At 36.2% G+C, this 16,302-nt stretch overlaps 1 protein-coding gene across 4 annotated transcripts in view; it reads left to right on the forward strand.

Moving 5' to 3' along the window:
* Positions 1-16,302, forward strand: part of LOC117301541 — a 47,612-nt gene that overhangs the window by 26,613 nt on the left and 4,697 nt on the right. The window contains exons 2-18 of one of the 4 annotated variants that reach the window (XM_033785569.1): positions 230-525; positions 4,525-4,567; positions 7,984-8,025; positions 8,472-8,504; positions 9,075-9,116; positions 9,689-9,718; positions 10,709-10,751; positions 10,938-11,026; positions 12,277-12,319; positions 12,549-12,637; positions 13,176-13,217; positions 13,802-13,831; positions 14,214-14,252; positions 14,661-14,690; positions 15,038-15,080; positions 15,306-15,394; positions 15,982-16,023. In XM_033785569.1, coding sequence (XP_033641460.1) covers positions 4,550-4,567; positions 7,984-8,025; positions 8,472-8,504; positions 9,075-9,116; positions 9,689-9,718; positions 10,709-10,751; positions 10,938-11,026; positions 12,277-12,319; positions 12,549-12,637; positions 13,176-13,217; positions 13,802-13,831; positions 14,214-14,252; positions 14,661-14,690; positions 15,038-15,080; positions 15,306-15,394; positions 15,982-16,023 — 744 coding nt within the window. In that variant the 5' untranslated portion in view covers positions 230-525; positions 4,525-4,549. Of the gene's footprint in view, positions 1-229; positions 526-2,460; positions 2,623-4,524; positions 4,568-7,983; positions 8,026-8,471; positions 8,505-9,074; positions 9,117-9,688; positions 9,719-10,708; positions 10,752-10,937; positions 11,027-12,276; positions 12,320-12,548; positions 12,638-13,175; positions 13,218-13,801; positions 13,832-14,213; positions 14,253-14,660; positions 14,691-15,037; positions 15,081-15,305; positions 15,395-15,981; positions 16,024-16,302 lie in introns of those variants that run through there. The other 3 variants (XM_033785568.1, XM_033785570.1, XM_033785571.1) reach the window with 3 other exon arrangements.

Below are 16,302 nucleotides of genomic sequence, written 5' to 3' on the forward strand. Positions count from 1 at the left end.
AGGTCTTTAGAATTCCCCCACGGACTCCTTTCATTTTCCCTTTTTATTGTCCTTCGTCACGATAAGGCAAGTGAAAATGAAATCACCCCCCCCCCCCCCCCGCCCAACTAAAATCTTCTAAGAAATTCCTGAGAATTCAAGTACACAATGAATACACAAAGGAATGGGTCACTTATCGAGCACCAAATGGAAATGATGTAACGTAGTGAGGTCCTTGCGACTGGTCCAGGTTAAAAAGATGGAGTCATGCTTGGCCCTATATTGGACTCTTCAACTGTGCTGTACACAGATACAGAGTGCTAACTATATTAGGGTTGTTTTCTGGGGCGGAAAATCTTCAAAGCTTCGTAGTTCAAATTTTACTGTAGTATAACACGAAAGTCAAGGCTGCCAGGGCTAGAGTCATGCTGAAATAGAAAGGGAGAATAAATGATTGTGCAGATTACAGTCTAAGCTTCCATCCAGATCATCACACTAATCAGCACCACTAGAAGACAATGACATCCACTCAATTACTGGAAACAGGTGAGCTTCCGCTTTGATTAATATGGTGTTTTTTTAATAACAAAACATTTTTTTTGTTTTTTTTGTTTTTTAATGCACGTCGCCAGACACACAAGGCTTGATGAAAGCCACTTGAAGGTGTGGGCTACAGCTATTTTTTTTCCAGAGGCCGTTGCCACCTACTCCTAGGGCTGAAACAGGGTTACCCCTTTTACGGTCCATACAGATGTAGGCTTGGGTATCATCAGTCCGAAGTAGTGAGTGTTCTGAGGTGTAGGGGTTCCCATGATTAGGAAAAGGGCCTTTGGATCTTGGTATACTAACGGTCATTCATTTAGATGTAAATTGCTGCAGTTTTCACCACGTTTTACATGAACTTATTGAGTATTTTTAAGCAAATTTTTCGTCAACATTCGTACCTCTCCCACAAATTTGTTGTGCAAAATGTTGTAAAACTTTTGATAATAAACACTTCGTTGACAAACACCAAAATGACGCTGTAAAAAATGAAACTAAAACTTACTCTCTGTGTGTTTGGGCTATTATCCACATTTGCTCATTTCAAATGCAGTCATGCTTTAAGAAACATTACATAATTTGTTTTTGCTAACAAAACAGTTGCTGGCAGTGTAAGCACTAAATGTAATCCACCACATAAACTGACAAACCTGTAGAAGTTTGAAATCGATCGGCCATTTGGGTTACGAGAGAATAGTGAAACAATAATTACAAATTTTGCATTGCATCGATGTCAAAATAAAAACGACCAAAACGCTCACTGAGCGATAAACTACAACCGCGAAGCTTATTTATTTCTCATCAAATAGTGACATTTCAGACAGATATTGCAAGGAATGGTTTCAACTATCAACATTATTACACCGTGTAAATTTAAGGAAATCTGTGATCTGTTCCTACAAATAAAAAATAAGTAGGCCCCTATTTTGTATTTTATTTTTTAAATATGAACATTGTTGATGCTCAGTTCTTTTTTGACGGTGCGTGCTGAATGCGTCTCTTAATTCGGCAACCTTTTTTTATGCGGCGTCGAATGTAGATCATACTCGGAACAAAATGTGATTTATGTCTTGTTCCTTGCAAAGAACCACACATAAACCTTATTACTGGACCACAGCGACTGTATAAGTGATTTCTTAAGAAATTATTCAGTTCTCTTAAAATAGCAACCAAGTGTTTTAACGCTGTTGAATTCGCACAATTTGGAAAGTAGTTAAACATCAAGATAGACGGTAGACCTACATATTATTCAATCTGCCTGCGACTGGTACCCTCTGTTTTTGTATTGCTTAGCTAATAGTTGCTCCGCATAATTCTTTGATTGGACCATAATAAACCCAGGGCCCAATTTCCGAAAGAGACATGCTTTTCAGCAAAAAATATTCCTTAAAATATTGTGTACATGTAAAACGGGATTTTAGCTGGTAGCCTTATTCAGCCTCAGGCACGCATAATTTTGTTGTGCTTAGCAATTTTGTATATGCTTTAAAAAACTCTACCACCAGTGCAATGCTTGTCCAACAGAATAACACAATGTGTCACACAACGTAGACTTGTGAGCAAGTCGTCAATATTGTATGCCGCAGCGAGATAGTCGGTTGCGGTGTCGTATAATGATTCAGGTTTCCGTGATCGAATAATGCTCTCGCGAGATCACTGCTCTCGAGCAAAAAGAGCAGTAGTCTCGCAGCAGTCTCGTGAGAAAATCGCGGGAGATTCGGAAGAGTATGGAGTTGGAACGCTATCCGCGACAGATTTTAACGACTTGTCCACACGTCTAGTCCGAACGCTGTTGTTGACAGACCCGTGATGACGATACAAAGTTATTCAACAACTTGGCCTTGGCAGTCCCTACACAAAACGGACGCATAACAAAGAGCAGGGTAAGAACGGGAAAGTCCCAGTGACGTCACGCTAAAAGTGGGACTTTCCACCGGACGGTACCAACCAGTGGAACCACCGACTGAACAAGGAGGCAGGGGCAACCACAAGGAGAAACTACGGGATACCAAACCTATAGAAACAAACAGGAAAGCTTACGTCGGAAGGTTGCTCATCGATAGGTCGGTCTGCAAAGTTTGTACACGAAGCTTTTGACCGGTAAGATCGAAGTGTTTGATTTGAATTCTTGTTTTACTATGCGGAAGTTGGTTACCATGTGTAGGCTTATAGCTTTAGGCCTATGTACTGCGGGAGGGTCAAAACACTATATAGGATTTGAGGCATTGCATGGTGAGGTATCAATATATATTTGGCTTGCGGTAGCACCACGTGTGAATCTACTTGACAGGTAGAGTTTGTTTTTAGTTTTGTTTTAGTTTATTTATGTTTGTTTGTTTTAGTTTATTCATGTATTTTACTATACGGCGGAGTAGATTGTTCGGGTGATCTTTATGCATGTATTGAATTCATAGTTTATAGCTCACCAGGAGCAAGAGTTGTTCCCATTTGATCTTCTAACCGCTTGAACAATTTGTTGATACAAAATAAACAAATGAATGAAATAGAAAATGATGAACCGTTCCAGGGATTTGGGTTGATTTAAAACAAGAAATGTTACAATTTGGATATTAACTGTTAACACAAAATTATAAGCAGTTTTCAATGAAATTGGGAATGTAAAAAATGATGTATCAAACATTTGATGTGTGTTTGAGGCTTTTAGGCATATTGGAATTTTGTTTGATATTTTGCATATTATTATTTTTTTTTAACAAATTATGTTCGTCCATGCTTAAAGACACTAGACACTATTGGTAATGGTCAAAGACATAACAAACCTGTGAAATTTGAGCTCACTCGGTCGTCGAAGTTGCGAGATACTAATGAAAGTAAAAAAACACCCTTGTCGCACCATGTCCACACGAAGTTGTGTGCTTTCAGATGCTTGATTTCGAGACCTCAAACTAAATCTGAGGTCTCGAAATCAAATTCGTTGAGAATAACTTTTTTTCGAAAACTACTCACTTCAGAGGGAGCTGTTTCTCACAATGTTTTATACTATCAACCTCTCCCCATTACTCGTTATCAAGAAAGGTTTTATGATAATAATTATTTTGAGTAATTACCAATAGTGTCCACTGCCTTTAACAAACTAAAGAAACATAACTTCTGTATTAACCACACCGGGTAAAATATTGCCTTCTTTTTGTTTGTGTTTTGTGCAAAGAAAGAATGTTGTTAGCAGGGGCTCTGATCTGAAAAAGATACTTATTTATAAAATTATGTGTACCAATAGTCAAGAACAAGAATTTCCGTGTCATGTAGGCCTAAACAAGTTGAGCAAATAGCATTTGGAGATCTAAAAGTCACTGTTACTTATTTGGGTTAAAGGGAAGGTACACGCTTGGTAATTACTCAAAATGTATATTAACTTAAAAACTGACTTGGGAACGAGCATTTTTTTCTTAAAAAAAAAACTCAACTATCAGACAAAGGTGTCCAGAGTGAACCTTTAGATAGGGAATATATATTTAAACAGGACTGAGTAATAAAAAATTGACCTTTAATATCATGCTGGGTTTTAAACATGCAGCACTATAATTGTGTATGATTATTCTATTCTTTTTCTTTTTCCTCGTGCAAACTACCCAATCCACTATGTCAATGCCCTCAACGCTTTGAGTAGTGGTATACAAATGTGAAAGTTTTTGAACATTAAAACAAGAGAGGGGGGAATCATGTAACAGTCAGAACATTGTTTAAGATATACTGCCAGACCAGATGGTCGGGATCATTTTTTTTTCTTCTTTCTTGTTTCGTTTTTTTTATTTTATTTTACTTTATATATATAATGTTATTTTCCTTAAATACATGGGTTCAATAGTAAGTGACCCACCCGCCCCTGGCATATAGTACAACCCGGCCCCTCAGCAAAATAACCATTCACGCCACTCATGAATAGGTCTACCCGTGGCCCCCTGGTCAGGTGACCCTCCCATCAGCCCATACCACGCACTTATTTGTGATTAAGTGTCTTTATTTTGTTTTTTATTTAAACAGATCTGAAAACAAGACAAAGTGAACAATGGCGGACAAAAAAAAGGTGAAGTTAATTTTCCAGTGCGTTTCATATTAATCATCTTTAACAAATTATAATCTTCAACAAATTAAAGACATTGGACACTATAGGTAATTGCCAAAGACCAGTCTTCTCACTTGGTGTATCCCAACAAATGCATAAAATAACAAACCTGTAAAAATTTGAGCTCAATCGGTCGTCGAAGTTGCGAGATAATAATGAAAGAAAAAACACCCTTGTCACACGAAGTTGTGTGCGTTCAGATGTTTGACTTCGAGACCTCAAAATTTAATTCTGAGGTCTCGAAATCAAATTCGTGGAAAATTACTTATTTCTCGAAAACTACGTTACTTCAGAGGGAGCCGTTTCTCACAATGTTTTCAATGTTTTATAACATCAACACCTCCCAATTACTCGTTACCAAGTAAGGTTTTATGCTAATATTTATTTTGAGTAATTACCAATTGTGTCCACTGCCTTAAAGACACTGGACACTATTGGTAATTGTCAAAGACCAGTCTTCTCACTTGATGTATCTCAACATAGGCATAAAATAACAAACCTGTACAAATTTGAGCTCAATCGGTCATCAAAGTTAAGAGATAATAATGAAAGGAAAAAACACCCTCTAAATTTGAGGTGTCGAAATCAAATTCGTGTGACTTACTTCTTTCTCGAAAACTACTCCACTTCAGAGGGAGCCGTTTCTCACAATGTTTTATACTATCAACCTCTCCCCATTACTCCTTAACAAGTGAGGTTTATTGCTAATAAATATTTTGAGTAGTTACCAATAGTGTCCACTGCCGTTACATGATAAATGATTAAAAACTTGCTATTAGTATTACAAATATATATATACATACATGTATATATTGAGCACCCGTCTCATCCCACCTACCCGAGAAACATATTTAAACCACACATAATGGTAATTTTCCAATCTCCAAGGCCAATGGTTTGGGTCAGGTGTGTTAAAAAAAAAAACACTTTAATCCAAAATATGTTATTATAGAGGTATGGTTATGTATACTTGACATCATTTTGCCACCTCCACACACGTTCTGTTATTGACCTCACAGGCTGTGTGATGCTTGAGTGATCTGCTACTATAATGTCGAACATACTGCTGTTCCATGTCGTAATAGTTGATTGACATCATGTACTCGGTTAACAAGTTATTACTTATCATTAGTTTCACGGACTGTTACTAGCCTCTGTCCAGCATGGAGCTGCTAGCGTCCTAATTGGAGCAGCCGATGTACTATATATTCCTTCAAATAACTGCTGTTTATTCAGAAGCCATCAGTCGACACGTTAGGCACGATATGAACACGCAAAGGCCAGTGACAAAACATTTTGATTTGCTAAGAATGTGTCGCACCAGTTGGTTCAGGGTATTGATTACAAATTATAGAGGATAGAAGTGAACGTAGGCCTACATGACTACTCCTCAAAACCAGCAACTAAAAATACCCCAGCAAACAAACAAACAAACAAACTAACAAACAAACAAACAAACAAACAAACAGACAGACAGACTGACAGACAGACAGACAGACAGACAGACAGACAGACAGACAGACAGACAGACAGACAGACAAACCCCAAAACAAACCAAAACAAACCAACCCCAAAACAAACCAAAACAAACCAACCCCAAAACAAACCAAAACAAACCAAAACAAACCAAAACACCCCAAAACAAACCAAAACACCCCAACCAACAAACCAAAACACCCCAACCAACAAACCAAAACACCCCAACCAACAAACCAAAACACCCCAACCAACAAACCAAAACACCCCAACCAACAAACCAAAACACCCCAACCAACAAACAAATATACAAACAACACACACAGGTATATACTCCTATTAGAGGAAACCTTTCTGTTGTACTTTCTGTTGTTCCAGTACTGAAGCAATCCCCATCGGTTTTGAAGCAATCCCCATTGGTTTTGAAGCAATCCCCATTGGTTTTGAAGCAATCCCCATTGGTTTTGAAGCAATCCCCCATTGGTTTTGAAGCAATCCCCATCGGTTTTGAAGCAATCCCCATCGGTTTTGAAGCAATCCCCATTGGTTTTGAAGCAATCCCCATTGGTTTTGAAGCAATCCCCATTGGTTTTGAAGCAATCCCCATTGGTTTTGAAGCAATCCCCATTGGTTTTGAAGCAATCCCCATTGGTTTTGAAGCAATCCCCCATTGGTTTTGAAGCAATCCCCCATTGGTTCTGAAGCAATCCCCATTGGTTTTGAAGCAATCCCCATTGGTTTTGAAGCAATCCCCATTGGTTTTGAAGCAATCCCCATTGGTTTTGAAGCAATCCCCATTGGTTTTGAAGCAATCCCCATTGGTTTTGAAGCAATCCCCATTGGTTTTGAAGCAATCCCCATTGGTTTTGAAGCAACCCCCATTGGTTTTGAAGCAATCCCCATTGGTTTTGAAGCAATCCCCATTGGTTTTGAAGCAATCCCCCATTGGTTCTGAAGCAATCCCCATCGGTTTTGAAGCAATCCCCATCGGTTTTGAAGCAATCCCCATTGGTTTTGAAGCAATCCCCATTGGTTTTGAAGCAATCCCCATTGGTTCTGAAGCAATCCCCATTGGTTCTGAAGCAATCCCCATTGGTTTTGAAGCAATCCCCATTGGTTCTGAAGCAATCCCCGTTGGTTCTGAAGCAATCCCCGTTGGTTCTGAAGCAATCCCCGTTGGTTTTGAAGCAATCCCCGTTGGTTCTGAAGCAATCCCCATTGGTTTTGAAGCAATCCCCATTGGTTTTGAAGCAATCCCCATTGGTTTTGAAGCAATCCCCGTTGGTTTTCAAGCAATCCCCATTGGTTTTGAAGCAGTCCCCATTGGTTTGTACACAAATGACTATAGTGAGGACACTTGAAAACAAAGAACCGACCAGTGAGGACCTAATGTCCCTTTTATTAAATTTGCTCGGAGGGTAGGCGATACAAACACACCAAATCACACCCTGTAGGCCTACTATCTATCAAAAGTCATGGCAAACCTACAGATTCTGTTTTGCTTACATGTAAATGCATTTAGGCCTACTCCCCAAATATCAAGGGGCTAGAGGTCACAGAAATCGGGCTATACGGTGTAGCCCTGCCCTCAACAATGAACTAAAATTGAAAATCAGTCAGTCGTGTATTGCAACCTGTTGTGTGCTGATGTATACATTGTGTTTCCTTAAAATACTAAACATACAGTGTTCATAGCAATCTTGTATGCTAAATTATGTGATCGTTTATATAAGTAAATGGTTACAAAAAACCTATGATAAAAAAATTCATGCACTTAAGTAACATCGTCCAAAATGATCTCCGTGGCACATTGCATGCCTTTATAGAGCTATATCTTGATGCAATAATTATCAAACACAAAATGAAGATTTAAATGTTGTTACTTCTCATTTTGAAAACAGGCTCGTTCAAACTCCGCCCCTATGGTGAAGTACGGAACCATGGTAAGTTTATATTTTCATGTGTTGGGCATCCCCTACGTACATGTACATGTACACTCCAAGCTTGACAAACTTGAAAGTAAAACAGATAATAAAACAATTGTTAACTCAATCTGCCTTTTAGTATGATTTTGTTATATTCTTCATAATTATTATCTTGAAATCGCTCATTTTGTCATACATATTCTGGGAGAAACGTGAGTTTTTTTTTTCACTTTTGTTGTGTTTAATGTCATTTTTTAATAAATAAAACTATGGCCTATAAATATGTATTATTATCAATTTTATTATTCCAACCCAATTTTCAGCTCAGACTTTTACCGGTCGTTTTGTATAGGTATAACATTGACTATTGGTGCATCAACTTTTGCTTCGACTAGTTAGTATTATTTAGTATTTTTATAATTTTAGTAAAACAAGTAATGTGGATAGCCTGTTTTGATTTACAGCAAAATCCAAGAACTACTGATGCCAATCACAAGGTAAGCGGTTTGAAATATAGGTTCTTTTCGAAACCAGGGCTTCGGCTTTGGATTCGGCTTGAGACTCCGTTCTCTCGTCTGTAACCCTGGGCGCGTATTACGCAAAGCACGCGCAATTTTGTCAAAACAACCGCGGGGCCAAGCTAGCCTGAGAAGAATCTAAAACCAAATCCAGTCGTTTCGAAAAGGGCAATAGTTGCGATAAAAACAAATACTGTTATGTTCCTTAGTCTAACAGGTATTGGTGTAGGTTACCAAAGACTCTACAGGATTATTTCAACATCCAAAATACCCTTACTAAAAAGGAATGGAGTGCCAAGAACTCAAATTAAAACCAAAATATTTGAGTTTAAAACTTGAGCAAAGCTAGATCATCGTCCTTTTATATTTAGTTTCACATTCTCAGTGATGGAGCACGAAACAAACGTACACGCACGCGAAATCGTCCCATTAACGAACCCCGTGACACATTGTCCCTAAAGCCAAATCAATTTTGTAATGGAAGAAAAGAAAGAAAAAAATAATAATAATAAAACAAACTTAAATTATTTACTTCTCACTTCCAAACAGGCTCGTTCAAACTCCGCCCATGCTGTGAAGTTCCACACCATGGTGAGTTCATTTCATATTATTGTCATCGGGTACCATTCATTTCAGATTTATTTTTCATATTTCATGTCAACATCAATCAATGCAAAGTGTGATAATATTGCTCATTGAAATGAAAACTATAGGACCAGTTAATAGGGGACTTTTGGGACGCTTGGTGGCAGCAGACTTACCAGGTAAAATCCATCGTTCTATGTAATGTGCGCATGTTCAGAACTACGTAAACAATGGAAATGTACCTGGTAAGTCTGCTGCCACCTAGCGTTCCAAAGTCTCCCATTAGATAACAATGTGTCATTAACATGTAGGAAAAAGGAGAAGCAATTTTTTTCCTTCCTTCCCTATAAAGACAAACTATAATGGCCTACTTGAGTTGGCTAACTATTAATGTCCTCCTCAACTTTTAGCATGGCATTTGCATATCTCAACACAACACAACTTTCAGTTAAGACCTTTAACGGTCCTTTTGTAACATTTACTATTGTGTATCAGCAAATGTTTTATCTTCAATTATTTCATATAATAAGTGAAGTTGATTGTTTTTTTTAAATTACAATTTTTGTTGAAACTTTCAGCGACCTACGAGCTCTTGTGCTAACCAAAAGGTGAGATGATTGAGTATGTTTAGTACTGGGTGTCGTGGTCTAGCGGTTACGAGCCCCGGACTCAAGATCTGGTGTTTCTGATCAGCAGAGTGTGGGTCGTGACACTTGTGTCTTAAAGCAAGACACTTATAAAAATGGTTGCTTCGTAAAAGTTGCGGGGTAGTGCAGTCTGCTCTATCAGCCAGGCTTCTGGTGGATGATACACAAGCCTACACCTGTATGGACTTTAAAGGGGGTAACCCTGTTTCAGCCCCTGGAGTAGGTGGCAACGGCCCCTGGGAACATAGTCGATTGTAGCCCACACCTTGAAGGGACCTTCAGGTCTTGTGTGTCTGTTGACTTACAAATTTGCATATTTCAGATTTGTGCATGATTTTCTAAACAAATTCCCTTCAAAAATTAGAGCATTAAATGAGCATAAAAAATGTATCTCAACCCAACCCAACTTTCAAAATTCAAACGATCACACAATTTATACTAAAATCAATAATTTCGTTGATTGAAAAGTTCAGCGACGGTAAAAAAAATGGCTTCCTGAAACGCTTCCTGAAACTCTTCAGCAGTAAGATAGTTACGTCATCCTCCTGTGCAATCTGATTGGTGTCTGCCCGAACAACCAAACACATTCTACTCGAAGTTCACTCCAAGATTGCCAAAAATCGACCTGTATGACCTTATCTTATTGTCGAAATAAATTATGGAATTCTAATTTTGTTTTGCCATTTTTATTATTGAAACAAATTAGGAATTATATGGAAACTATAAAATGACAAGGATCGATGTGTGAGGTGTATAAAACGTTGGCTTGTCCATTTTATGTCATGAATATTCTGATCTGCAATATGCTTCGATTATTTTGTAAACAATAAATAAGCCGGTCGCTATAAACATGTGCCTCGAAAAAAATATATATTTGTTTTTTACCCATTTGAAGTAATCACTTTTATGATTCACGTTGTAATATAAATTTCACTCGAATGTTTTTTACAGAAAACCTGCGAGACAGACAGAGGACATGAGCTAAAAGAAAGAGGTAACTATGTTGCTTTACTTTATTAATAAAGAAGGAAATGTCCCCTCGGTGTGAAGTTTGAAGGACCTGAATTATACCGTATTTAAATTTCAAAAATTTAAGATAAAGCTTTGCCCAAGAATGTGAAAGTAAATAACACCCAAATCAAGATGAAAATGCTTCACTTTTTCATATTTTATTTTTAAGATGCGGATGTCGCCATCAATTCGAGTGAACAATTAGAGGAGAATGAAATACCACCGTCTGATAATCAGGATAATCTGAATCAAGGAATGGTAATGTTTTGACATTAATTATTTGTTTTGTTCATATTGATTGCCACTTTTAAAGAAACTGGACACTATTGGTAATTGTCAAAGACCAGTCTTCTCACTTAGTGTATCTCAACATATGCATAAAATAACAAACCTGAGAAAAGTTGAGATCAATCGGTCGTCGAAGTTGCGAGATAATAATGAAAGAAAAAACACCCTTGTCGTCTGAAGTTGTGTGCTTTCAGAGGCTTGATTTCGAGACCTCAAATTCTAAATCTGAGGTCTCAAAATCAAATTCGTGGAAAATTGATTCTTTTGTGAAAACTACGTTACTTCAGAGGGAGCCGTTTTTTTGGTGCATTGTTTTATACTATCGACAGCTCCCCATACTTGTTACCAAGTTAGGTTTTATGCTAAGAATTAATTTGAGTAATTACCAATAGTGTCCAATGCCTTTAAAGGGTTTGGGTATACCTTGTGTAGGACACCAAACACAATATCCACGGATTAACATTAAACCTACACGGTTTGAAGATGGCGGTACAAAGTTTGCCATATAATATTTCTTGTTTATAGGTAATATAGTTTTTGAGAAATGACTAATACAATGTCACGATTATTTACGCGACTCTGCTGAACTCCTTTTTTGGTTTTATTTGACGACTAATGAGGCTGAAACTTCTACAAATTGTAAATTGTATACATCTTCATTCACGGGTGGTAGGGATTCATGTCATGGCCAAAGACCAAAAAGGGATCAAAACACTTTAAATGCCCAAAGAGGTCTGTGTCATGAACAATTTTTTATTTTATTTTTTTTTTTTACTTGAATGTTTTTATATCAGCGATCTGTTTTCATTTTGTCACCTGTGATAAAGAAATGATTTCTTTTAATTGAAACCATTAATTAAAATTATGAAATCCCCTTCAGTCAATTCAACCATTCCATAGTTATCATTGTTTTTATTCATGGGATCCCTCTTAAAGACAGTGGATACTATTGGTAATTGTCAAAGACCAGTCTTCTCACTAGGTGTATCTCAACATATGCATAAAATAACAATCCTGTGAAAATTTGAGCTCATAATGAAAGGAAAAACACCATTGTCACACGAAGTTGTGTGCATTTAGATGGTTGATTTCGAGACCTCAAATTCTAAATCTGTAAAAAATGTGCATCTGAAATAAATATCAGTATTTGTGTTTTACCCAAAGTAGTCACGTTTATGAATCATGTTTTAATATAAGTTTCACTCCAATTTTTTTTTTAGAAAACGTGCAAGACAGACAAAGGGCATGAGCTAAACGAAACAGGTAACTAATTTTTGCTGTACTTTATAAATAAAGAAGGAAATGTCCCCCAGTTATTTAATCATGAAGATTTACCAAGCAATGACTATAATGAGGGACCCAATACAAATATACCTTGTTTAAATTGCAAGCATTTAAGATAAACTACTGCCCAAGAATATGAAAGCAATAATTATAATAACACCCTAATCAAGATGAAAATGCTTCACTTGTTCATATTTTTATTTTTAAGATGAGGATGTCGTCATCAATTCGAGTGAACAATCAGAGGAGAATGAAATACCACCGTCTGACAACCTGGATAACCTGAATCAAGGAATGGTAATGTTTGGACTTGCCTAACTTGTTTTGTTCATATTGATTTCTACTTTTAAAGACACTGGACACTATTGGTAACGGTCTAAGACCAGTCTTCTCACTTGTTGTATCTCAACATATGCATAAGATAACAGACCTGTGAAAATTTGAGCTCAATTGGTCATCAAAGTTGGGGGATAAAAATGAATGAAAATACACCCTTGTCATACGGAGTTGTGTGTTTTCAGATGATTGATTTCAAGACCTCAAATTCTAAATCTGAGGTCTCGAAATCAAATTCGATGAAAACTACTTCTTTCTCGAAAACGTCATTCAGAGGGAGCAGTTTCTATTTTGAGTAATTACCAATAGTGTCCACTACCTTTAAACTATTTCCCCCATTGGTTATTATAACAGTGTCACTATTAGTGCACCTGTAGATTATGTTACGAATCTATATTGTTGTTTATATTGAATCTATATTAAAACACATTAATTCCGATTGTGGATACAGAAAAATGAAGTTTGAAGTAATGTTTTTTTTTTCTCCAATAACTGACAGCCTCGTTCCAGGTCCTGTCCTACAAACAAATACAACACCTGGGTAAGTACAACTTTTTTAATGTTTATTATTTATTCTGCTTATTTTGTTTTCATTCATTTTGTTTGAATTCAAAATATTAATTTAATAAATTATTTCAACGTCAACATGTTCAAAACAATAATCAAATACAAAGGGGTTTCGTGCAAGATAGTGAAGGGCTGTTACAGAATAATTAAAAAAAGAATAACTAAGGAACTTTTCAAAATACACAATTTTATACTGCTTGATCACCTTAATATTATGTTCACTAACCAAATGAAGTTGGACTGTGTGAATATTGATACCTTAGATGCAATACTTTTCAAGTTGAAGACATTTTCTTGAAAAGGAAAGTACATTGATATTTTAAAATCGTGAAATTAGGTGTTTTAATATAGCTTCCAGAGTATTATCATTGATTACTTAAAACCCTATTTTTTGTAGTTAAAAGCATTTCTAAGTCCAATCAAATCGTTTAAGTATTTTCGGATTTTATAAAATGTATGTAACTCTGGTCACTTTGTGTTTAACTCACTTATTACTTATTTGTTTACCATTTATATCATTTATTGACTTAACTCTAAACTGAAATTATTCGATTACAGGCTCCATCCAGATCGTCCGAGAAAAAACAGGTAATCTGTTTCGAAGTGTTTACAAATAATTCTTTGTTTCAGTTAACAAAGCGGTTGAGCAAACAAACATGATAGTAATCGTTTTAAAACAGGATGATAGACAGCACTGTAAATTTTAAGACCACGTGTTCTACTAGTTTGTTTAGGCATTAGACACTATTGGTAATTACTCAAAATATTAAAAGCATAAAACCTCACTTGGTAACGAGTTATGGGGAGCTGGTGATGGTATAAAACATTATGAGAAACGGCTCCCTCTGAAGTAACGTGGTTTTCGAGAAAGAAGTAATTTTCAACGAATTTGGTGCAATTTAAAACTGGAAGTAATAAAAATAAAAGAAAACGAAGACTTAAATAATGTATACTTTTCATTTTACGACAGACTAGTTCAAACTCCGCCCATTCGAAGTATCATACCATGGTGAGTTCATTTCATGTGGTGGTCAACTCCTAAACATGTACCCTAAATAGGTCATTATTTTCACACACAAAAATAAATATGTAACTCTTTTACTCTGATTTATTTGAATAAAAATAATTTCTTGAAATCTCTCATCATAGTCAACAACTTAAAAAGAAAGATAAGACGTGACATTTCTACAATTTAAGTGATTTGTGTGAGAATTTTTTTTTTCAACCTAAAATACGGCATAGGCCCTAAGCATACCTTAATACAACACAACTTTCAGTTGAAACTTTAAAAGGTCACTTTGTTACATTTACTATTGTGTCTCTCAGCAAGTGCTTTTATCTTCAATTATTTCATATTTAATATAAAGTGAAGTTTATTTTTCTGTTAATCAATTACAATTTTTTGTTAAACTTTCAGCGACCTACGAGCTCTTGTGCTAATCAAAAGGTAAGCGGATTGAGTATTTGTGTGGCGTGTCGTTGCCTAGCGGTTAAGAGCTCCTGACTCAAGCTCTGGTGTTTCTGATCAGCAGAGTGTGGGTCGTGACACTTGTGTCCTATAGCAGGACACTTATAAAAATGATTGCTTCATAAAAGTTAGGGAGGTAGTGCTTTTTGCTCTAACAGCCAGCAGCCGATTTCACGAACCTTTACGCATTTTGCGCCATAAACGTTGGTCCGCAACGATGTATAAAATGTGCTTCGTAAAAAAAGATCAGTATTTGTGTTTTACCCAAATTAATCACGTTTTGTGAATAATGTTTTAATATAAATTTCACTCCAATGTTTTTTCAGAAAACATGCAAGATAGACAAAGGACATGAGCTAAACGAAACAGGTAACTAACTTTTGCTGTACGTTGTAAATAAAGAAGAAAATGCTCCCCAGTTATTTAATCATGAAGATTTACCAGGCAACGACTATAATGAAGGACCCTATATAAATATACCTTGTTTAAACTTTAATCATTTAAGATAAATCATTGCCCAAGAATATGAAAGCAAGATAATAACACCCTAATCAAGATAAAAATGCTTAACTTTTTCATATTTTTAATTTTAAGATGCGGATGTCGTCATCAATTCGAGTGAACAATCAGAGGAGAATGAAATACCACCTTCTGACAACCTGGATCACCTGAATCAAGGAATGGTAATGTTTGGACATTAATTACTTGTTTTGTTCATGTAAAGGAGAATGGACGAGAAAGTGTAGATTCGTGAATAGAATGTACGAGCCGAAGGCGAGTCACGAATCTAAACTTTAGAGTCTATTCTCCGACTTACACTATTTCCCCCATTTGTTATATAATAGTGTCAATGATTAATTTGGTTTTCTCAATAGTAACAGCACTAGCTAGTCTATCTAATTTCGTACGTTGTCAAACGACGGTTGGTCACATTTTATAATTATTTACAAAAAAATGTAGTCATACTTTAATGCTTGCAAAATTATCGAGTACAACGTCAGTTTGCTCAGCTAACAATAAATTGTGCTACTAAAGATGTTTTTGTAAAATGAAGGATAACATACATTCAGCTAGCCAATGTTTTGTTGCACTTCATGCTATCTTTCATTTGGAAAGACAGTAATTTTCAATTTGAACTATTGTAATGAATAATAATACACTCAACTGTAAATTATGTTACGAATCTATATTAAAACACATTATTTACGATTATGGAAACAGCAAAATGAAGTTTGAAATATTGTTTTGTTTTTCTTCAAATATCTGACAGCCTCGTTCCAGGTCCTTCCCTACAAACAAATACAACACCTGGGTAAGAATAACTTGTTTAAAGGGACACGTTGCCTTAGATCGGTCGAGTTGGTCTTTGAAAAGCGTTTTTAACCGTTTGTTATAATTAGAAAGATATTTTAAACGTAGAATATAATGATCCACACAAGTATCAATCGAAATTGCATGTTTTTCCTTTTTCCACGTCGACTAACGCCGTCAGCCATTTATGGGAGTCAAATTTTTGACTCCCATAAATGGCCGACCGTGTTAGTTCGTAAAGTAAACGGAAAACCATGCAATTTCGAGACAAATTCATGTG

Source organism: Asterias rubens, chromosome 17 (assembly GCF_902459465.1).
Source record: "Asterias rubens chromosome 17, eAstRub1.3, whole genome shotgun sequence".
Classification (NCBI taxonomy): Eukaryota; Metazoa; Echinodermata; class Asteroidea; order Forcipulatida; family Asteriidae; genus Asterias; species Asterias rubens.